This window comes from Dreissena polymorpha, chromosome 7 (genome assembly GCF_020536995.1).
Source record: "Dreissena polymorpha isolate Duluth1 chromosome 7, UMN_Dpol_1.0, whole genome shotgun sequence".
NCBI lineage: Eukaryota > Metazoa > Mollusca > Bivalvia > Myida > Dreissenidae > Dreissena > Dreissena polymorpha.
This window is the reverse complement of record NC_068361.1, coordinates 53689567-53714302: the sequence shown is the minus strand read 5'-3', so window position 1 is coordinate 53714302 and position 24736 is coordinate 53689567. Positions and strand designations below refer to the sequence as shown.

At 36.5% G+C, this 24736-nt stretch overlaps 2 protein-coding genes across 21 annotated transcripts in view; one reads left to right on the top strand and one right to left on the bottom strand.

The window, feature by feature from the left end:
- LOC127839181 (helicase SKI2W-like) overlaps nucleotides 1–24736 on the bottom strand; it is a 138113-nt gene that overhangs the window by 35154 nt on the left and 78223 nt on the right. For 7 of the 15 annotated variants that reach the window (XM_052367415.1, XM_052367421.1, XM_052367418.1 and 4 more), the window contains exon 9: nucleotides 3037–3329. The exons of 3 other annotated variants lie outside the window; for them this stretch is intronic. In XM_052367415.1, coding sequence (XP_052223375.1) covers nucleotides 3037–3329 — 293 coding nt within the window. Of the gene's footprint in view, nucleotides 1–3036; nucleotides 3330–15390; nucleotides 15574–15932; nucleotides 16160–17137; nucleotides 17210–19289; nucleotides 19405–19835; nucleotides 19954–21970; nucleotides 22078–23307; nucleotides 23383–24501; nucleotides 24561–24736 lie in introns of those variants that run through there. 5 more of the 15 variants (XM_052367424.1, XM_052367428.1, XM_052367425.1 and 2 more) reach the window with 5 other exon arrangements.
- The window catches only part of LOC127839182 (uncharacterized), a 111546-nt gene continuing 111137 nt past the window's right edge, over nucleotides 24328–24736 (top strand). Inside the window, exon 1 of one of the 6 annotated variants that reach the window (XM_052367431.1) lies at nucleotides 24328–24424. Coding sequence is in view for 1 of the 6 variants with exons in the window: in XM_052367439.1 (XP_052223399.1) it covers nucleotides 24422–24424 (3 nt within the window). In the remaining 5 variants the exon portion in view is untranslated. Of the gene's footprint in view, nucleotides 24425–24554; nucleotides 24676–24736 lie in introns of those variants that run through there. The other 5 variants (XM_052367439.1, XM_052367430.1, XM_052367437.1 and 2 more) reach the window with 5 other exon arrangements.

Sequence of the window (24736 nt, the reverse complement as noted above, 5' to 3'; positions counted from 1 at the left end):
GACCTTTGACCTAGTGACCTGAAAATCAATAGGGGTCATCTGTGAGTCATGATCAATGTACCTATGAAGTTTCATGATCCTTAAGCATACATGTAAGCGTTTTTGAGTTATCATCCAGAAACCATTTTACTATTTCGGTTCACTGTGACTTTGACCTTTGACCTAGTGACTTGAAAATGAATAGGGGTCATCTGCGAGTCATGATCAATGTACCTATGAAGTTTCATGATCCTAGGCATAAGTGTTCTTGAGTTATCATCCGGAAACCATTTTACTATTTCGGGTCACCGCGACCTTGACCTTTGACCTGAAAATCAATAGGGATCATCTGCGAGTCATGATCAATGTACCTATGAAGTTTCATTATCCTAGGCCTAAGCGTTCTTGAGTTATCATCCGGAAACCATTTTACTATTTCAGGTCACCGTGACCTTGACCTTTGACCTAGTGACCTGAAAATCAATAGGGGTCATCTGCGAGTCATGATCAATGTACGTATGAAGTTTCATGATCCTAGGTCTAAGCGTTCTTGAGTTATTATCCTGAAACCATTTTACTATTTCAGGTCACCGTGACCTTAACCTTTGACCTAGTGACCTGAAAATCAATAGGGGTCATCTTTGAGTCATGATCAATGTACCTATGAAGTTTCATGATCCTAGGCCTAAGTGTTCTTGAGTTATCATCCAGAAACCATCTGGTGGACGGACATACATACGGACGGACGGACCGACATGAGCAAAACAATATAACCCCTCTTCTTCAAAGGGGGGCATAAATATATACAATTAAAAAAAAAATTAATTAGTTATTCAAAATTAGACAAAGATATCAAAGTAATACACATTTTAGTCACAATTGCGACTCCTAAAGCACTCACAAGAGTTCAAGTTAAACCAATTATTGCAGATTTAATTGGTGACCTAGTTTTCAACTCCTCCTGACAAAGATTCAAACATGCCCCCTATATTGTTGTGATAAATATTGTTATCATGTTAAAATAAATATTGAGATTTAAATGATTTTCATGGGTGGTAATGTTTTCTAAAATGTTTGACCAGGTGACCTTGTTTTTAACCCTTTACCACTTAGATACCTATTTTGACGCATGTGTGGTCCCTTAGAAAGTTAGATTTAAATAAAGACCTTTCTTACTAGATTCAAGTTTTAAAGGCTTCAATTCTAACCCTTAGATACTTATAAGCAGCAAACAGCATAAAAACTGAAAAAACTGTGAGTTACTCACAGGCTGTTCTGGTTTTATAGTGGTTACAAAAGTCGTTTTCACTTTGCTTCTTTTTGGAGAAAGGGTTATACACATGACCCATTCATGAACTTGGCCAATGCTTTGTCAAGATAAATGTCCTGTTCAAGTTTCATCATGAACTTGGCCAATGCTTTGTCAAGATAAATGTCCTGTTCAAGTTTCATCATGAACTTGGCCAATGCTTTGTCAAGATAAATGTTCTGTTCAAGTTTCATCATGAACTTGGCCAATGCTTTGTCAAGATAAATGTCCTGTTCAAGTTTCATCATGAACTTGGCCAATGCTTTGTCAAGATAAATGTCCTGTTCAAGTTTCATCATGAACTTGGCCAATGCTTTGTCAAGATAAATGTCCTGTTCAAGTTTCATCATGAACTTGGCCAATGCTTTGTCAAGATAAATGTCCTGCTCAAGTTTCATCATGAACTTGGCCAATGCTTTGTCAAGATAAATGTTCTGTTCAAGTTTCATCATGAACTTGGCCAATGCTTTGTCAAGATAAATGTCCTGTTCAAGTTTCATCATGAACTTGGCCAATGCTTTGTCAAGATAAATGTTCTGTTCAAGTTTCATCATGAACTTGGCCAATGCTTTGTCAAGATAAATGTTCTGTTCAAGTTTCATCATGATTGAGGCAAAAATGGTGCTTTCAGAGTGGTAAAAAGGTCATTCTAAAAAAAGACCTGGTAAGCTAGTTACTACGGTACACACATGGCCTAAATTCAAAACTGGACTAGATATTTCCAAGATAAAAATAATAATCAAGTTTCATAAAGATTGAGCAAAAGGCTGGCCTCTAGAGTGGTAACATGCTTAGAGTTTAGGACACAAACGGCGCAAGGTACATCAATGGAAGACAGACTAATGTGATTACAAGAGCTTAAGCAAATTATGCTCAGGTGAGTTTACCTACATGTTATTACAAGGGATAAAATTATCACAAAACAAGGTTTTCAATTTGAAAAAAAAAGTCTGATAAAGGAAGATTGTTACCCCCCTTGTGTCAAATTCAATCTATTTTTACTCGTGGCGACCTTGATTTCAATTTGAAAAAAAAGTCTGATAAAGGGAGATAACTCAAAATGTGCATTGTTACTGATTGTTCATAGTTACCCCCTTGTTTAAAATTCAATCTATTTTTAGTCGTGGCGACCTTGACCTTGGAGATATCGTCGTAATTCTTTCTCAAGACACACCATCCATTGATGGTGAACAAATGTGCCAAATGAATATAGGATCTCACAATGAACAACATAGTTATGGCCCGGACAAGATCATTTATGGCCATTTTTGACCTTTGAACACAAAGTGTGACCTTGACCTTGGAGATATCGACGTCATTCTTTCGCGTGACACACCGTCCAATGATGGTGAACAAATGTGCCAAATGATTTTAAAATATAACAATAAATTACATAGTTATGGTCCGGACAAGCTTGTTCCGCCTGCCCCCCAGCATTCGCCAATCTAAGAACCAGTTTTTTCCTTCGGAAAACCTGGTTAAAATGCATACATTTAAATGTTTTAAATATTTATTTACCATAATTTCATCTAAAGCCATCTAAATACTTAGGTACTTTCAAGTTTGTGTTCTTGGTAAAACCAGTACTTTCAGATCTTAAGAATACACACAGAATGGGCATTGAACCAAGGATCTCCATAGGACAAGATGGAAACAACAGTTTGAGTTTCTTTTAAGAGGGATTTCAATATGTTCTTGATGCATTGGTCAAACTGCTCATTGCAATGACTGAACTCATCAAAATTTACCTCAAAATTTCTGTGGTCATTATAAGACAGGAGGCCGTCTGGTTAATCTGAACATCACCAGTGATTAATCCTACATCTTCAAATGTGATCTTGAAATCTCTGTATTTCTGATTGGACAATGCCTTGATCGGCGATGTGTAGACAGTCCGGGTCATGTGCTTCAGAGACAAGGCAATGGCATATTCCGCCACCACGGTTTTCCCAGCCGATGTGTGTGCCGCAACAAAAACGCTCTCGTGATTTTCAAGACGGAGAATAGCTTGCTTCTGAAAGACGTCGGGTTCAAATGGCCACTGGAAATATACATAGGTTTTAAACTTAAGATTGATCATACTCCTCAACTTTAGAAATATAAGGTATAAGTATTACTTGTAGTTATGAAAATAAAACAATTTAATGCTAAAATCTCCCATGTAAAAGGTCAGAAATTATTGCCCTGGTGGAGCCTATAATCTGACATTAAAGGGACCTTTTTACAGATGTTGGCATGTATGGAAGTCTGTCATTGAATGCTTTATATTGATAAATGTTAAGATTGGAACGAAATAGCTCCAGCAGAAAACAATAATAAAATTTAAAAAAAGAAAACAAAAGTAATCCTCAACTGGCTCGAACCACTAACACTTGGAGTAAAAGACTAGCACTTAAACCACTTGTCCATCCGTGCTTATACAGTGAGCGGTGAATTTTATACTTTATTTAATCAATCCTCGTAGTGTCACAATATATAACTATAACAGCATAGCTCTCCAAACTATTCAATAATTTCCTGTTTGTAACGTGTGATAATTTTCAGGTTTTTAAATTGTCAAAAGATGCATGTAATTGATATTTCAGAGCATGGAAAATGTTTAGTACTACTGTTTCCTCTCAAAAATCATAACTACAACGGAATTTTGCAAATCTGAAACAATTTTTTTTCAATTTTGTTAATTTACTAAAACGTGAAAAGATCCCTTTAAATACTGGTAAATTTATGTGTAAAATTATCATAAAGATGAGAAATTGTGTGCAGTCCTAAATTTTGACCCTTACACACATTACAAAATTATTTACATGCTTTCTTTCATACTCATTCCTTGACTTAATGATTATTCTGAAGCATACTTTGAACAATAGGTTCAATTTAAAATTTCCTTTAGCTGCTTAAATCTTAATTAAATGCACTGTTTCATAAACAAGAGGGCCTGAAAGGCCCAGAGTCGCTCACCTGAGATAACAAGATATTATTGGGACAAATCTTCTGACCAAGTTTCATGAAGATTGGAAAATAAATGTGGCCTCTAGAGTGTTAACAAGGTTATACTATAGCCATATAAGGAAAATGCCCCGCCCCCTGGCGGCCATTTTTTTTCAACCAACTGGCATCATTTTCAAACTCGTCCAAGATATTATTGGGATGAATCTTCTGACCAAGTTTCATGAAGATTGGACAATAATTGAAGCCTCTAGAGTGTTTACAAGATTTTACTATAGCCATATATAGCCATATAAGGAAAAATGCCCCGCCCCTTGGCCGCCATGTTTTCTAGCAAAGGTTACCATTTTTTAAATCATTCAAGATATCATTGAGACACATCTTCTAAGCAAAATTTCATGAAGATTGGAAAGTAAATGTGGCCTCTAGAGTGTTAACAAGGTTTTACTTAAGCCATATCAGGAAAAATGCCCCGCCACCTGGCAGCCATGTTTTTCAACCAACTGGCATCATTTTCGAACTTGTCCAAGATATTATTGGGATGAATCTTCTGACCAAGTTTCATGAAGATTGGACAATAAATGTGGCCTCTAGAGTGTTAACAAGATTTTACTATAGCCATATATAGGCATATAAGAAAAAATGCCCTGCCCCTTGGCAGCCATGTTTTTCAAGCAAAGGTTACCATTTTTGAACTCATCCAAGATATCATTGGGACAAATCTTCTGAGCAAATTTACTGAAGATTGGAAAATAAATGTAGCCTCTAGAGTGTTAACAAGGTTTTACTATAGCCATATAAGGAAAAATGCCCCGCCCCCTGGCAGCCATGTTTTTCAACAAACCAGCATCATTTTCGAACTCGTCCAAGATATTATTGGGATGAATCTTCTGACCAAGTTTCATGAAGATCGGACAATAAATGTGGCCTCTAGAGAGTTAACAAGATTTTACTATAGCCATATATAGCCATATAAGGAAAAATGCCCCGCCCCTTGGCAGCCATGTTTTTCAAGCAAATGTTTCCATTTTCGAACTCATACAAGATATTATTGAGACCAATCTACTGACCAAATTTCATGAAGATTGGACAATAAATGTGGCCTCTAGAGTGTTAACAAGGTTTTACTATAGCCATATCAGGAAAAATGCCCCGCCCCCTGGCAGCCATGTTTTTCAACCAACTGGCATCATTTTCAAACTCGTCCAAGATATTATTGGGATGAATCTTCTGACCAAGTTTCATGAAGATCGGACAATAAATGTGGCCTCTAGAGAGTTAACAAGATTTTACTACAGCCATATAAAGCCATATAAGGAAAAATGCCCCGCCCATTGGCAGCCATGTTTTTCAAGCAAATGTTACCATTTTCGAACGCATCGAAGATATCATTGAGACAAATCTTCTGACCAAGTTTCATGAAGATTGGAAAATAAATGTGGCCTCTATAGTGTTAACAGGGTTTTACTAAAGCCATATAAGGAAAAATGCCCCGCCCCCTGGCGGCCATGTTTTTCAACCAACTGGCATCATTTTCAAACTCGTCCAAGATATTATTGGGATGAATCTTCTGACCAAGTTTCATGAAGATTGGACAATAAATGTAGCCTCTAAAGTGTTAACAAGATTTTACTATAGCCATATATAGCCATAGAAGGAAAAATGCCCGGCCCCATGGCAGCCATGTTTTCTAGCAAAGGTTACCATTTTTTAAATCATTCAAGATATCATTGAGACAAATCTTCTAAGCAAAATTTCATGAAGATTGGAAAATAAATGTGGCCTCTAGAGTGTTAACAAGGTTTTACTAAAGCCATATATGGAAAAATGCCCCGCCCCCTGGCAGTCATGTTTTTCAACCAACTGGCATCATTTTCTAACTTTTCCAAGATATTATTGGGATGAATCTTCTGACCAAGTTTCATGAAAATTGGACAATAAATGTGGCCTCTAGAGTGTTAACAAGATTTTACTATAGCCATACATAGGCATATAAGAAAAAATGCCCTGCCCCTTGGCAGCCATGTTTTTCAAGCAAAGGTTACCATTTTTGAACTCATCCAAGATATCATTGGAACAAATCTTCTGAGCAAATTTACTGTAGATCGGAAAATAAATGTAGCCTCTAGAGTGTTAACAAGGTTTTACTATAGCCATATAAGGAAAAATGCCCCGCCCCCTGGCAGCCATGTTTTTCAACAAACGGGCATCATTTTCGCACTCATCCAAGATATTATTGGGATGAATCTTCTGACCAAGTTTCATGAAGATCGGACAATAAATGTGGCCTTTAGAGAGTTAACAAGATTTTACTATAGCCATATATAGCCATATAAGGAAAAATGCCCCGCCCCTTGGCAGCCATGTTTTTCAAGCAAACGTTTCAATTTTTTAACTCATCCAAGATATCATTGAGACCAATCTACTGACCAAATTTCATGAAGACTGGACAATAAATGTGGCCTCTAGAGTGTTAACAAGGTTCTACTATAGCCATATAAGGAAAAATGCCCCGCCACCTGGCAGCCATGTTTTTCAACCAACTGGCATCATTTTCAAACTCCTCCAAGATATCATTGGGATGAATCTTCTGACCAAGTTTCATGAAGATCGGACAATAAATGTGGCCTCTAGAGAGTTAACAAGATTTTACTATAGCCATATATAGCCATATTAGGAAAAATGCCCCGCCCCTTGGCAGCCATGTTTTTCAAGCAAACGTTACCATTTTTGAACTCATCGAAGATATCATTGAGACAAATCTTCTGACCAAGTTTCATGAAGATTGGAAAATAAATGTGGCCTCTATAGTGTTAACAAGGTTTTACTACAGCCATATAAGGAAAAATGCCCCGCCCCCTGGCGGCCATGTTTTTCAACCAACTGGCATCATTTTCAAACTCGTCCAAGATATTATTGGGATGAATCTTCTGACCAAGTTTCATGAAGATTGGAAATAAATGTAGCCTCTAAAGTGTTAACAAGATTTTACTATAGCCATATATAGCCATAGAAGGAAAAATGCCCGGCCCCATGGCAGCCATGTTTTCTAGCAAAGGTTACCATTTTTTAAATCATTCAAGATATCATTGAGACAAATCTTCTAAGCAAAATTTCATGAAGATTGGAAAATAAATGTGGCCTCTAGAGTGTTAACAAGGTTTTACTAAAGCCATATAAGGAAAAATGCCCCGCCCCCTGGCAGCCATGTTTTTCAACCAACTGGCATCATTTTCGAACTTGTCCAAGATATTATTGGGATGAATCTTCTGACCAAGTTTCATGAAGATTGGACAATAAATGTGGCCTCTAGAGTGTTAACAAGATTTTACTATAGCCATATATAGGCATATAAGAAAAAATGCCCTGCCCCTTGGCAGCCATGTTTTTCAAGCAAAGGTTACCATTTTTGAACTCATCCAAGATATCATTGGAACAAATCTTCTGAGCAAATTTACTGAAGATCGGAAAATAAATGTAGCCTCTAGAGTGTTAACAAGGTTTTACTAAAGCCATATAAGGAAAAATGCCCCGCCCCCTGGCAGCCATGTTTTTCAACAAACCGGCATCATTTTCGCACTCGTCCAAGATATTATTGGGATGAATCTTCTGAACAAGTTTCATGAAGATCGGACAATAAATGTGGCCTCTAGAGAGTTAACAAGATTTTACTATAGCCATATATAGCCATATAAGGAAAAATGCCCCGCCCCTTGGCAGCTATGTTTTTCAAGCAAACGTTTCAATTTTTGAACTCATCCAAGATATCATTGAGACCAATCTACTGACCAAATTTCATGAAGACTGGACAATAAATGTGGCCTCTAGAGTGTTAACAAGGTTTTACTATAGACATATAAGGAAAAATGCCCCGCCACCTGGCAGCCATGTTTTTCAACCAACTGGCATCATTTTCAAACTCGTCCAAGATATCATTGGGATGAATCTTCTGACCAAGTTTCATGAAGATCGGACAATAAATGTGGCCTCTAGAGAGTTAACAAGATTTTACTATAGCCATATATAGCCATATTAGGAAAAATGCCCGGCCCCATGGCAGCCATGTTTTCTAGCAAAGGTTACCATTTTTTAAATCATTCAAGATATCATTGAGACAAATCTTCTGACCAAGTTTCATGAAGATTGGAAAATAAATGTGGCCTCTATAGTGTTAACAAGGTTTTACTACAGTCATATAAGGAAAAATGCCCCGCCCCCTGGCGGCCATGTTTTTCAACCAACTGGCATCATCGTCCAAGATATTATTGGGATGAATCTTCTGACCAAGTTTCATGAAGATTGGACAATAAATGTAGCCTCTAAAGTGTTAACTAGATTTTACTATAGCCATATATAGCCATAGAAGGAAAAATGCCCGGCCCCATGGCAGCCATGTTTTCTAGCAAAGGTTACCATTTTTTAAATCATTCAAGATATCATTGAGACAAATCTTCTAAGCAAAATTTCATGAAGATTGGAAAATAAATGTGGCCTCTAGAGTGTTAACAAGGTTTTACTAAAGCCATATATGGAAAAATGCCCCGCCCCCTGGCAGTCATGTTTTTCAACCAACTGGCATCATTTTCTAACTTTTCCAAGATATTATTGGGATGAATCTTCTGACCAAGTTTCATGAAAATTGGACAATAAATGTGGCCTCTAGAGTGTTAACAAGATTTTACTATAGCCATACATAGGCATATAAGAAAAAATGCCCTGCCCCTTGGCAGCCATGTTTTTCAAGCAAAGGTTACCATTTTTGAACTCATCCAAGATATCATTGGAACAAATCTTCTGAGCAAATTTACTGTAGATCGGAAAATAAATGTAGCCTCTAGAGTGTTAACAAGGTTTTACTATAGCCATATAAGGAAAAATGCCCCGCCCCCTGGCAGCCATGTTTTTCAACAAACGGGCATCATTTTCGCACTCATCCAAGATATTATTGGGATGAATCTTCTGACCAAGTTTCATGAAGATCGGACAATAAATGTGGCCTTTAGAGAGTTAACAAGATTTTACTATAGCCATATATAGCCATATAAGGAAAAATGCCCCGCCCCTTGGCAGCCATGTTTTTCAAGCAAACGTTTCAATTTTTTAACTCATCCAAGATATCATTGAGACCAATCTACTGACCAAATTTCATGAAGACTGGACAATAAATGTGGCCTCTAGAGTGTTAACAAGGTTCTACTATAGCCATATAAGGAAAAATGCCCCGCCACCTGGCAGCCATGTTTTTCAACCAACTGGCATCATTTTCAAACTCCTCCAAGATATCATTGGGATGAATCTTCTGACCAAGTTTCATGAAGATCGGACAATAAATGTGGCCTCTAGAGAGTTAACAAGATTTTACTATAGCCATATATAGCCATATTAGGAAAAATGCCCCGCCCCTTGGCAGCCATGTTTTTCAAGCAAACGTTACCATTTTTGAACTCATCGAAGATATCATTGAGACAAATCTTCTGACCAAGTTTCATGAAGATTGGAAAATAAATGTGGCCTCTATAGTGTTAACAAGGTTTTACTACAGCCATATAAGGAAAAATGCCCCGCCCCCTGGCGGCCATGTTTTTCAACCAACTGGCATCATTTTCAAACTCGTCCAAGATATTATTGGGATGAATCTTCTGACCAAGTTTCATGAAGATTGGAAATAAATGTAGCCTCTAAAGTGTTAACAAGATTTTACTATAGCCATATATAGCCATAGAAGGAAAAATGCCCGGCCCCATGGCAGCCATGTTTTCTAGCAAAGGTTACCATTTTTTAAATCATTCAAGATATCATTGAGACAAATCTTCTAAGCAAAATTTCATGAAGATTGGAAAATAAATGTGGCCTCTAGAGTGTTAACAAGGTTTTACTAAAGCCATATAAGGAAAAATGCCCCGCCCCCTGGCAGCCATGTTTTTCAACCAACTGGCATCATTTTCGAACTTGTCCAAGATATTATTGGGATGAATCTTCTGACCAAGTTTCATGAAGATTGGACAATAAATGTGGCCTCTAGAGTGTTAACAAGATTTTACTATAGCCATATATAGGCATATAAGAAAAAATGCCCTGCCCCTTGGCAGCCATGTTTTTCAAGCAAAGGTTACCATTTTTGAACTCATCCAAGATATCATTGGAACAAATCTTCTGAGCAAATTTACTGAAGATCGGAAAATAAATGTAGCCTCTAGAGTGTTAACAAGGTTTTACTAAAGCCATATAAGGAAAAATGCCCCGCCCCCTGGCAGCCATGTTTTTCAACAAACCGGCATCATTTTCGCACTCGTCCAAGATATTATTGGGATGAATCTTCTGAACAAGTTTCATGAAGATCGGACAATAAATGTGGCCTCTAGAGAGTTAACAAGATTTTACTATAGCCATATATAGCCATATAAGGAAAAATGCCCCGCCCCTTGGCAGCTATGTTTTTCAAGCAAACGTTTCAATTTTTGAACTCATCCAAGATATCATTGAGACCAATCTACTGACCAAATTTCATGAAGACTGGACAATAAATGTGGCCTCTAGAGTGTTAACAAGGTTTTACTATAGACATATAAGGAAAAATGCCCCGCCACCTGGCAGCCATGTTTTTCAACCAACTGGCATCATTTTCAAACTCGTCCAAGATATCATTGGGATGAATCTTCTGACCAAGTTTCATGAAGATCGGACAATAAATGTGGCCTCTAGAGAGTTAACAAGATTTTACTATAGCCATATATAGCCATATTAGGAAAAATGCCCGGCCCCATGGCAGCCATGTTTTCTAGCAAAGGTTACCATTTTTTAAATCATTCAAGATATCATTGAGACAAATCTTCTGACCAAGTTTCATGAAGATTGGAAAATAAATGTGGCCTCTATAGTGTTAACAAGGTTTTACTACAGTCATATAAGGAAAAATGCCCCGCCCCCTGGCGGCCATGTTTTTCAACCAACTGGCATCATCGTCCAAGATATTATTGGGATGAATCTTCTGACCAAGTTTCATGAAGATTGGACAATAAATGTAGCCTCTAAAGTGTTAACTAGATTTTACTATAGCCATATATAGCCATAGAAGGAAAAATGCCCGGCCCCATGGCAGCCATGTTTTCTAGCAAAGGTTACCATTTTTTAAATCATTCAAGATATCATTGAGACAAATCTTCTAAGCAAAATTTCATGAAGATTGGAAAATAAATGTGGCCTCTAGAGTGTTAACAAGGTTTTACTAAAGCCATATAAGGAAAAATGCCCCGCCCCCTGGCAGCCATGTTTTTCAACCAACTGGCATCATTTTCGAACTTGTCCAAGATATTATTGGGATGAATCTTCTGACCAAGTTTCATGAAAATTGGACAATAAATGTGGCCTCTAGAGTGTTAACAAGATTTTACTATAGCCATATATAGGCATATAAGAAAAAATGCCATGCCCCTTGGCAGCCATGTTTTTCAAGCAAAGGTTACCATTTTTGAACTCATCCAAGATATCATTGGGACAAATCTTCTGAGCAAATTTACTGAAGATCTGAAAATAAATGTAGCCTCTAGAGTGTTAACAAGGTTTTACTATAGCCATATAAGGAAAAATGCCCCGCCCCCTGGCGGCCATGTTTTTCAACAAACCTTCATCATTTTCGAACTCGTCCAAGATATTATTGGGATGAATGTTCTGACCCAGTTTCATGAAGATCTGACAATAAATGTGGCCTCTAGAGAGTTAACAAGATTTTACAATAGCCATATATAGCCATATTAGGAAAAATGCCCCGCCCCTTGGCAGCCATGTTTTTCAAGCAAACGTTACCATTTTCGACCTCATCAAAGATATCATTGAGACAAAGCTTCTGACCAAGTCTCATGAAGATTGGAAAATAAATGTGGCCTCTATAGTGTTAACAAGGTTTTACTTCAGCCATATAAGGAAAAATGCCCTGCCACCTGGCAGCCATGTTTTTCAACCAACTGGCATCATTTTCAAACTCGTCCAAGATATCATTGGGATGAATCTTCTGACCAAGTTTCATGAAGATCGGACAATAAATGTGGCCTCTAGAGAGTTAACAAGATTTTACTATAGCCATTTATAGCCATATTAGGAAAAATGCCCGCCCCTTGGCAGCCATGTTTTTTAAGCAAACGTTACCATTTTCGAACTCATCAAAGCTATCATTGAGACAAATCTTCTGACCAAGTTTCATGAAGATTGGAAAATAAATGTGGCCTCTATAGTGTTAACAAGGTTTTACTACAGCTATATAAGGAAAAATGCCCCGCCCCCTGGCGGCCATGTTTTTCAACCAACTGGCATCATTTTCAAACTCGTCCAAGATATTATTGGGATGAATCTTCAGACCAAGTTTCATGAAGATTGGACAATAAATGTAGCCTCTAAAGTGTTAACAAGATAATTCTATAGCCATATATAGCCATAGAAGGAAAAATGCCATGCCCCTCGGCAGCCATGTTTTTCAAGCAAAGGTTACCATTTTTGAACTCATCCAAGATATCAATGGGACAAATCTTCTGAGCAAATTTACTGAAGATCTGAAAATAAATGTAGCCTCTAGAGTGTTAACAAGGTTTTACTATAGCCATATAAGGAAATATGCCCCGCCCCCTGGCGGCCATGTTTTTCAACAAACCTTCATCATTTTCGAACTCGTCCAAGATATTATTGGGATGAATGTTCTGACCAAGTTTCATGAAGATCTGACAATAAATGTGGCCTCTAGAGAGTTAACAAGATTTTACTATAGCCATATATAGCCATATTAGGAAATATGCCCCGCCCCTTGGCAGCCATGTGTTTCAAGCAAACGTTACCATTTTCGAACTCATCGAAGATATCATTGAGACAAATCTTCTGACCAAGTTTCATGAAGATTGGAAAATAAATGTGGCCTCTATAGTGTTAACAAGGTTTTACTACAGCCATATAAGGAAAAATGCCCCGCCCCCTGGCGGCCATGTTTTTCAACCAACTGGAATCATTATCGAACTCATCCAAGATATTATTGGGATGAATCTTCTGACCAAGTTTCATGAAGATTGGACAATAAATGTAGCCTCTAAAGTGTTTACAAGATTTTACTATAGCCATATATAGCCATAGAAGGAAAAATGCCCGGCCCCATGGCAGACATGTTTTCTAGCAAAGGTTACCATTTTTTAAATCATGCAAGATATCATTGAAACAAATCTTCTAAGCACAATTTCATGAAGGTTGGAAAATAAATGTGGCCTCTAGAGTGTTAACAAGGTTATACTATAGCCATATAAGGAAAAATGCCCCGCCCCCTGGCGGCCATTTTTTTTCAACCAACTGGCATCATTTTCGAACTCTTCCAAGATATTATTGGGATGAATCTTCTGACCAAGTTTCATGAAGATTGGACAATAAATGTGGCCTCTAGAGTGTTTACAAGATTTTACTATAGCCATATATAGCCATAGAAGGAAAAATGCTGGCCCCATGGCAGCCATATTTTCTAGCAAAGGTTACCATTTTTTAAATCATTCAAGATATCATTGAGACAAATCTTCTAAGCAAAATTTCATGAAGATTGGAAAATGAATGTGGCCTCTAGAGTGTTAACAAGGTTTACTAAAGCCATATTAGGAAAAATGCCCCGCCCCCTGGCAGCCATGTTTTTCAACCAACTGGCATCATTTTCGAACTTGTCCAAGATATTATTGGGATGAATCTTCTTACCAAGTTTCATGAAGATTGGACAATAAATAAGGCCTCTAGAGTGTTAACAAGATTTTACTATAGCCATATATAGGCATATAAGAAAAAATGCCTTGCCCCTTGGCAGCCATGTTTTTCAAGCAAAGGTTACCATTTTTGAACTCATCCAAGATATCATTGAGACCAATCTACTGACCAAATTTCATGAAGATTGGACAATAAATGTGGCCTCTAGAGTGTTAATAAGGTTTTACTATAGCCATATAAGGAAAAATGCCCCGCCCCCTGGCAGCCATGTTTTTCAACCAACTGGCATCATTTTCAAACTCGTCCAAGATATTTTTGGGATGAATCTTCTGACCAAGTTTCATGAAGATCGGACAATAAATGTGGCCTCTAGAGAGTTAACAAGATTTTACTATAGCCATATATAGCCATATTAGGAAAAATGCCCCGCCCCTTGGCAGCCATGTTTTTCAAGCAAACGTTACCATTTTCGAACTCATCGAAGATATCATTGAGACAAATCTTCTGACCAAGTTTCATGAAGATTGGAAAATAAATGTGGCCTCTATAGTGTTAACAAGGTTTTACTACAGCCATATAAGGAAAAATGCCCCGCCCCCTGGCGGCCATGTTTTTCAACCAACTGGCATCATTTTCAAACTCGTCCAAGATATTATTGGGATGAATCTTCTGACCCAGTTTCATGAAGATTGGACAATAAATGTAGCCTCTAAAGTGTTAACAAGATTTTACTATAGCCATATATAGCCATAGAAGGAAAAATGCCCCGCCCCTTGGCAGCCATGTTTTCTAGCAAAGGTTACCATTTTTTAAATCATTCAAGATATCATTGAGACAAATCTTCTAAGCAAAATTTCATGAAGATTGGAAAATAAATGTAGCCTCTAGAGTGTTAACAAGGTTTTACTATAGCCATATAAGGAAAAATGCCCCGCCCCCTGGCGGCCATGTTTTTCAACAAACCTTCATCATTTTCGAACTCGTCCAAGATATTATTGGGATGAATGTTCTGACCAAGTTTCATGAAGATCTGACAATAAATGTGGCCTCTAGAGAGTTAACAAGATTTTACTATAGCCATGTAAGAAAAAATGCCCCGCCCCTTGGCAGCCATGTTTTGCAAGCAAACGTAACCATTTTCGAACTCATCGAAGATACCATTGAGACCAATCTTCTGACCAAATTTCATGAAGATTGGACAATAAATGTGGCCTCTAGAGAGTTAACAAGGCAAATGTTGACGCCGCACAACGCACGACGGACGACGGACAAAAAGCGATCACAAAAGCTCACCATGAGCACATTGTGCTCAGCTGAGGTAAAAAATAATTATACTCCTTTAAAACATAAAAAATATGTATAAATACTAGTAGTCCATTTATTTAAGAAACAAGAAACTGGTAAATGAAGAAAATATGCTACAAGCAAAATCTCCAAACCTTGTGGGCCATATCGGGCACTCTCTTGTAGAAATCATCGACAGGGGCATCAACGTCCACCATGACAGCCCACTCCTCCTTGTCTTCTGCCTTCACAGCAATGTCTTTGGTGTCTTGAGGTGTCTTGCTCGAGTCTACTTCAACCAGTTTCTCTAAACTCTGGCTTCTTTGTAGATTTGGTATCTGAATGCATTATAACAATACCCGTCACTTGCATAAGCAAAATTTCTTCTGTTAAAAAAGATAACACTTAAACTAAGACATGTGCATCATACTAAAAAATGTTCACAGCATGTGATCATAATAATATAATCAAATAATATATTAATAATAAACTATTATATTTTGCAAATAAGCCACAGGTTTACAAACAAAAGGAATTCATTTTTCGGTTTATCTTATACAAAAAAATATTAATCAAAATCAAAGTCTCCCAGGCGTCAATAAAATGAGTGCACACAAAAATTCTCTACTTATTTTATGCAAGAACTTAAGCTTTAAAAACTTTGCAAATTTTTGCATAACAAAAACTGTTTCAATACCTGTGCAGCATTGTTAACATCGAAACCCTCATCTTTATTCATAGCAGCGTTGTTCACATCAACCCCTTCCTCCTCCTCTAGATATAAGTCATCAAGGTCATCATTCAAGGTCATGATGTCGGTAAAGGCCATGACCTCTGGCTTGCTGCCACTGGATTGGTCAGCTTTCAAAGTCGCTGACTTAAAGGTCATGCCTTCTGTAAGTCCTGGGGCAACTGTCAGTAGATCTGAATTAACAGAATAAAAACACATAAACATTCATTTTATTTAAATTCAGGTGTTACGAAGATGAAAATACCATTTAATATTAATAATTATGGTTATAAAAGCAACATTTTATTTAATACCTAATACTGAGTTAGTTTAAATTTCATTTACATAAACAAATCCTTACACAGGGGTTTCAATGGGTTAAAAAAAGTAGTTGCAACTTTTTACTTGAAATAACTTGGAGCCAATGTTTGTCCACAAAAATAATACCAATAATTTATGTTTACACAGTTTAAGTCTAAAAAAACACAATTTCAGCATTAAGTAGCATAAATTCCATTCTTGTGTTTTAAACATAACATTATTATTGTAAATGATAGGAAATAATTATTTCACAACACTTTATTAAAACTAATTAATTCATGTCAAAATTGTTGGCAGCTTTCTTGGGTCGCCAAATTATACAATATAAAAATTTCAAAATATTACTTAACTTGCAGACTGTTTCCCGGTAATCCCCCTTCCAAACAATGTTAACTTTTTGTTGAAATAACAACTTTCTTCCCATATTCATGTTAAAATTTGCCATGATTGAGGGCAGACAGTGTTGTTTTAAGGTTTAGAAATCAAATCAAGATGCAGATAGGGTTTTCAATGCTGTAATTCGGCCTTGTTTTGGAATAAAGGGAACCCAAATGAAACTCAGTATTGTGCCAAAACAAACACATATCATTCATGTAGTAAGATACTATGTGTTTGTTTTGGCCCAATACTGATTTTCATTTGTGAAATATTAATATTTTCACAAGTAGTATCACATGTGAACAGTTTGTATTATAAGTGAATTTTTTTTAAACCATATATTAAAAAAAAATCATTATCTTATCGAAGTAACCTATAAATTGCTTAATAGACACAAACACCAAATTTCATGAACTCATTTTTATTTCACTAAAACTCAGTCTTGGTTTGGAATCATATCAATAAATTCTTACTGTTTTCAAAGTCTATTTGTCCACTGGCAGTTGTTTTCAGAAGATCATCCACACTAGGTTCATCCTGGCCACCTACATTTAAAAAATCAAACAAATTGGCAATCTGTTACCTTGCCACTTTAGTATGAAACACTACATGTAGAAATGTGAATATGGAAAAACTGAGTTTATACCTTCAGATTTGGGAGCTTAAACAACAATAAACACCAATCATTTTGAAGTTTAAACAACAATAAAACATCAATCATTTTTATGTTAAAATCTTTAAAAGACAATTATAGATGAAAAGACTATTGATATGACTAGTTACCAGTCACTTTAATATATAGTTAATCATCAGCCAATCACAAGTCAAATTCCCCTGACACTGTCAAACATTTTCTGAATATATGTATAAAAATAATTAATCCCAAACATAAGATGATGTATTTATTTTTTAATACTTTGTTTTTGATGGGCAATCTAAGGGCTTTACTAATTCAAATAGTGTCTGAAACCATGAAATGGAAGATCAATTACAGTAACTGTAAGCCATTGATTGTCTACAGTGACATATTACAATACCTGGCCAGAGAGGGTAGTTAAGGGTGTTTCCCTAAAAACTGTCAGATGTGCCATCGTCTACTGTAAATTATAACAATACCTGGCCAGAGAGGGTAGTTAAGGGTGTTTCCCTAAAAACTGCCAAATATGCCAGAAAAGGAATATAAGGGTGCTTCAATCAACACTGTCAGATGTGGCATTGTCTACAGTGACATATTACAATACCTGGCAAGAGATGGAAGTTAAGGGTGTTTCCCTAAAAACTGTCAGATGTGCCATCGTCTACTGTGACTTATAACAATACCCGGCTAAAAAAGGAAGTTCAGGATGTTTCCCTTAAAACTGTCAGATGTGCCAAAAAGGGAATATAAGGGTGTTTCAATCAACACTGTCAGACATGGCATTGTCTACAGTGACATATTACAACACCTGGCCCATAAGTGAAGATAAGGGTGTTTCCGTTAACACTGTCAGACATGGCATTTTCTACAGTGACATATTACAATACCTGGCTAGTAAGTGAAGATAAGGGTGTTTCCCTTCGCACTGTCAGACGTGGCATTGTCTACAGTGACATATTACAATACCTGGCAAGAAAAGGAAGTGCAGGGTATTTCCCTTAAAACTGTCAGACATGTCATTGTCTACAGTAACATAAAACAATATCTGGACAGAAAGGGAAGTTAAGGGTGTTTCCCTTCACACTGTCAGACATGGGATTGTTTTTAGTGACAAATTTCAATACATTGCCAGAAAAGAACTTAACAGTGTTTTCCTTCACACTGTCAGACATGGCATTGTCTACAGTGACATATTACAACACCTGGCCAGTAGGTGAAGATAAGGGTGTTTCCCTACACACTGTCAGACGTGGCATTGTCTACAGTGACATATTACAACACCTGGCCAGTAGGTGAAGATAAGGGTGTTTCCCTTCGCACTGTCAGACGTGGCATTGTCTACAGTGACATATTACAACACCTGGCCAGTAGGTGAAGATAAGGGTGTTTCCCTTCGCACTGTCAGACGTGGCATTGTCTACAGTGACATATTACAACACCTGGCTAGAAAAGGAAGTTCAGGGTGCTTCCCTTAAAACTGTCAGACATGTCATTGTCTACAGTAACATAAAACAATACCTGGATAGAAAGGGAAATTAAGGGTATTTCCCTTCACACTGTCAGATATGGCACTGTCTACAGTGACATATTACAATAACTGGCCAGAAAGGTAAGTTAAAGGTGTTTCCCTTCACACTGTCAGATGGGCATTGTTTACAGGGACATATTACAATACCTGGCCAGAAAGGTAGTTAACAGTGTTTTCCTTTACACTGTCAAACGTGGCATTGTCTACAGTGACATATTACAATAACTGGCCAGAAAGAAAAGTTAAATGTGTTTCCCTTCACTTTGTCAGATGTGGCATTGTCTTTAGTTACATATTACAATACCTGGTCAGAAAGAAAAGTTAAAGGTGTTTCCTTTCACACTGTCAGATGTGATTTTGTCTAAAGTTACATATTACAATAACTGGCCAAAAAGGAAAATTAAGTGTTTCCCTTATCACTGTCAGAAGTGGCATTGTCTACTGTGACATAGAACAATACCTGGCCAGAAAGGGAAGTTAAGGGTGTTTCCCTTCACACTGTCAGACGTGGCATCCGGGGCTCTCTTCAGAGATAACGAGTTTCTGGCTGTTTTTCCTGTTTCTGACAGGTAGGCCTGAAATGAGTGCGAGAAAAAAAGGGGAATACCCGGTCATGCTTAAAACATCCTTTGGTTTAAACATAGTTATTTAAGCTCAAATGTATTGGAAGTGTAAGTCTTGAGTCTGTTTCCTGGGTAGAACCAGTACTTGATGTCTTTCTGTTAGATCTAAAAAATGCTCCCATAGTGGGGATATAACCCATGACTCAAGTCACTAGGAGTATACCATATCAACTAGCCTCGATGCCCTCCATAATTTTTGACAATCAGCAATGTAAAAATTTTAAGACCTGAGTGTCTTTCATTTAAATCTTTAAAGTGGTAATGATAGAAACAAAAAAAATCATAAAAGATAAAAGTACTCTCTGCACCTTTTTCAAATGCATTAAGTCACATTTACATGTAAGTCACATAGGCTAGGTATTTTGCAATTTTTTTATACATACCTCTTTAAAGCCCACAAGGTGACCTGTAGTGGGGTTACGTTCCACCTGGATTGTGGTCTGTACAGGACAAAGGTCAGTGTGCAGTAAGTTTAATGGTTCAGGCACACGAGGGACAAATCTGTGAAGAGTAACGATTCATGTTTTAAATAAATGACACATGGAAATCCAATGTGTTGGTGCTTTCTAAATTTATTTTATTTTTATTAGGCATAAATGTGATTGGGTGCTAAGGCCTGTGTACAGCAAGTGTGGCAAGAAAATAAAAGCTTATATAAAAGCATCATTGCTTGGTTTAGCCGTATAAAAACGTACCAGCAATCAGGTACCATATAACATGAAAAGTAAACAGTTGGATAGTCAGCAAAATGTCTATCTGCCCAAAATTGTGGGCGCTGAAAATCTACAAAACATCTCATTCCTTTTTCAGGGCAAACCCCTGATAACTAAAGGATGTTTTATGGATATTAATTAGGGTCTCAGGTATCACTTAATTTTGCATTTTCATGGTTTCTATTACTGTTGTGGGAAAAGTTTTGAACAAGCTTTAAAAATGCTACAAATCATAATATTTGACCGCTGATTGGAAAGTTTCGCATTCTGGTTGTCTAATGTTGACTGGACAGATATATTAAACGATAATGGGTGTCCAATAACACAGGTGGTTAGCGTGTGGCTATGATATTAATTAGTGAAAACATCATTTTGAATGATAAATAATCATATTATAACGAAAAATTAACTTTTCTGAAAAAAAATATTTCACTATCAAATATATATATAACAAGGTATGCAACTCAAAATCACCCCAAAACGGGGTGCATCGCTTTGAACAGCCATATCTTCATCAATTGTGCAGCGATTTTCACGATCTCGGTCTTATTCAACGCAGAAATGAATTTCCTTTCTGGAAATGTATATGTCTTGCAATATTTTTACAAATGCTGGGTCAAATTTTAAGAAATAACACGATACACAACACGCATGACCCAGTTGACAGTGATCATGTATTCTTTATGAATGAAATCTCCAGTTGTAAAGACACACCTCCGCATTGGACCAATGAAATCACTCGTATGTTTAAAATGTCAGTTAGTTGAAATGTATGTAAACAAAGGTTTCAAACGGCGCTGGACAGTTAGTCTTGATGCAGAATGTAACGACAAGAACGGTAATAATGTTTTTTCATACGTTTTATTGAATTATGGTATCGAGCTACATGAACTTTGTAGGGAAGTTGCCCTTTACTCCGTGAAGATTTCAGTCTTAAAGACAGCATGATCACTGTCAACTGGGTCATGCGTGTTGTGTATTGTGTTATTTCTTAAAGGTTGACCCAGCATTTGTAAAAATATTGCAAGACATATACATTTCCAGAAAGGAAATTCATTTCTGCGTTGAATAAGACCGAGATCGTGAAAATCGCTGCACAATTGATGAAGATATGGCTGTTCAAAGCGATGCACCCCGTTTTGGGGTGATTTTGAGTTGCATACCTTGTTATATATATATTTGATAGTGAAATAATTTTTTTCAGAAAAGTTAATTTTTCGTTATAATATGATTATTTATCATTCAAAATGATGTTTTCACTAATTAATATCATAGCCACACGCTAACCACCTGTGTCCAATAACAGAGAAAATCTTGCAACTTGTATGAAAACAGTTTTGTTCAGAGGGCTCTTTTTGCTGATATTATGGTCGTTATTTTGCCATATTCCAGTGACAAAAAGTATCTTTTTCCAACCAGTGGCAAAATGTATCTTTTTCCCAAATCAGCCCCAAATTTCGCAGTTGAGATGATTGGAAATTGTGTTGGTAAGTATAGAAATAAATGCAAAGAGCTTGAAGTTGTAATATCTATTTAACTGGTATCTTTAGGTTTAGAATTTGACGTTTTATTAAAGTTATTTTTATAATATGCAGAAGATATCAACCAGGTTATAGTACTGTATTCCAATTTAAAGTAAATTCACAATAAAACTCCCAAGTTAAGAGGATAAAAGTAATACATGTACATGTATTCACAAAATAATGAGAAAAAGCCCGTGTACTCCAAAACAATGTCAATATGATATAAGAACTATTTCACAAACAATAGAAAACTTCAGCAAAAGAATATAAAAGTATATATACCTTTGAGCTCTATCAATATCATGAATAGGAATCGCTTCTAGATCAGTGAGGAATCTTTCCAGCTCTGACTCCAGACGTGGAACAATGTCTGGTGGATCTAGGAGCATCTAAAACGTATTGGATTTTTGTGTTTTGTCGTTTCTCAAACTCCAATGCACTTCAACTTATGTCTGTTAAGTCATAGCTTACAATATTTACCTGATATTGTGAACTTTTTTCGCATGATTAAATTAGATGCTTAAATTGTGTCATATAATCATTTGACTTTCACAAGAGTACCTAATTATTTAAAAAATATTTTTAGTATTTGAGCATTTACATACCTTGAAAGCATTCATTTTTTGTCAGCACTAAATTTTGTCATTTTTCAAAAATTGACAATTTTGTCAGCACTTAAATTCACTGTTTTCTGATTTTGAAAAAAAAAACAATTGTGAATATGTCGGTCATGTTCCGATTTGTTTATAACACTTGTAGATGTTTTCCATACAATTTTACTGCAGAAGCTCCTTACAGGAAATGTAGATTACTGTAATTACTTTAAGTTTTTGGACACCCTCTTTTTGAGCAAAAATAATTATTTTTTGTGACTCTTAATAATTCGACATTTTAGATAACGTTTTTTTTTCCATAATAAATATGTCTCTTAATTTTCTGACAGTACCACGTATTTTTTGGTATATTTTACCACGCTATTCTACAGACTTAGGCCCTGTTTGCTCATCTTGTGACACAGATTTTTACAACCGGATTAAGGTCATATAACCTTGCAGATGCATGTCTGAGGGCAAATGGACCATTACATTTGCATAATTGGGTAAATAATCATGTATACCGGTAGAAAATAATTGATTCACTCAACAGCATTTGAAACAGTGTTGTATTATTAAGGAAGCAGAATCATTACTGTTTTCACTTTTTTGTTCTTTATCATTTCAGGCAAGAGTTGGGCAAAGCTGTGAAGTTGTATTTATTTGTTTAAGCAAAAAAAGAAGAGTTAATCACAAGAAAATCATTGTACATTGATTTATTGCATTTATTTAAAAAAATTATAGTTTTCGGACACCTTAATTTGTGTCTCTAAATTTTCAGACACCTGTAATTTTCTAATATTTTTCTTTTCTAAATTTTACTTAGAGTAATTACAGTACATTGGATATAAAAGTCTTTCCCACCTACGGTAATTCAGTCTTGATTTAATTTAAAAATTTGACATAATCATAAGTTATGCACTTTAATTGGTCAATCAGTCTACAAAAAAATATACCAAAATTATTGTTTGGTGAATAATAATGGTTTCAAAGTTTATGTGCATTATAAAACACAAAAGTACACACTGTCGTCAACTGCTTTCCTGTTCTTTTATTCTCAGCACCATCTTTGACACCCATCATATTAGGTCTTCAGAATCACTGCAAATATATAAAGGAAACTGGTGCAATAATGCTTCCTAAAATGATATGCAACTAATAAAATAAAACAGAACTAGAAATTGCCCGGATGTGAAAAATCATCTGACGAGAACCAGCTGATAATATGCACATCTCCTCTTGGTAGTGAAGCTTCCCATATATGTACAGTTAATGGAAAATTTCAAAGGGCCATAACTCTGTGAAAAATCATCCGACCAGAACAGGCTGTTAATATTCACATCTCCTCTTGGTAGTGAAGCTTCCCATAAAGTTTAATTGAATTCCAGTCATTTATTGCTATGAAATAGCCCTGACAAAATTTGTGCACGGACGGACAGACACACACACGAACAGACGAAGCGGCGACTATATGCTCCCCCCAAAAATTTTTGGGAGAGCATAAAAATGAGTGAAAATCTCTGACCCGGCCCGACCCCAACCCCCATAACTTTTGACAAAGGGGTTAGATCAAAATTCTAAATAGTGCAGGGTCGCACATATGCTCATAGCTACCATGTGTGTTATTCAAGGTTCTAGTGCTTATAGGAGATAGTGGCCAGGACGGACGGACAGACAGACAAAGGGTGGAGATTACCACAATATCCCCACAATTTTAAAAAAAGCATGGGGATAATTATGTATGGCCAGGTACTTTTTAGTATATTTTCAAATTGAGTATACTTCAATGTACCCAGGTTCTTTTAAGTAGTACATGAGCCCAAAATTACCTGTTGAGCCTTCCATGATTGGTTACTGTCAGCTCAGGTATAACTTAAAAGTATCCTGGTTGATCAAATGTATACTGCAAAGTACCAGGGGTAAGGAAAATATGCTAAAAAGTACACCAGAATATGACCAGTTGCGTTTAGCGTATTTTCCATACCTTGGGTACATTGTAGCATACTTTAAGTGGTACCCGAGTCGACAACGACCATTTGAGTTTAACTTTCGGTTTGCAAGAATAACTCTTTTTGGCCAAAGATCTATCATAAATAAACAACATGTATTTGCTCGATCGACCCGTTGGCTATTGAGTTCAATGGTAATTAACAAAAATAAACCAGCTAAAACAGGCGTATTGACTGAAAATAAGCGCTATTAAATAGGAAACGAGCTTACAAGAGCTTACGCTGCAACTCTTTTTTTGACCGGAAGTGTGTAAAAGGCATACGATTTCGCGACACAACACAACAACAATAAACATGTGAAACGGCTTCAAATGTATCGTGTCAAAGGGTTTAATTAACAACTTCATTGTCTGTAATATATTAACGGAATATCGACATTAATTATGTGAATACTTATTTTATTACCTTAGTTTTCGATGACAATACATTTTCATTTGTTATTTTAA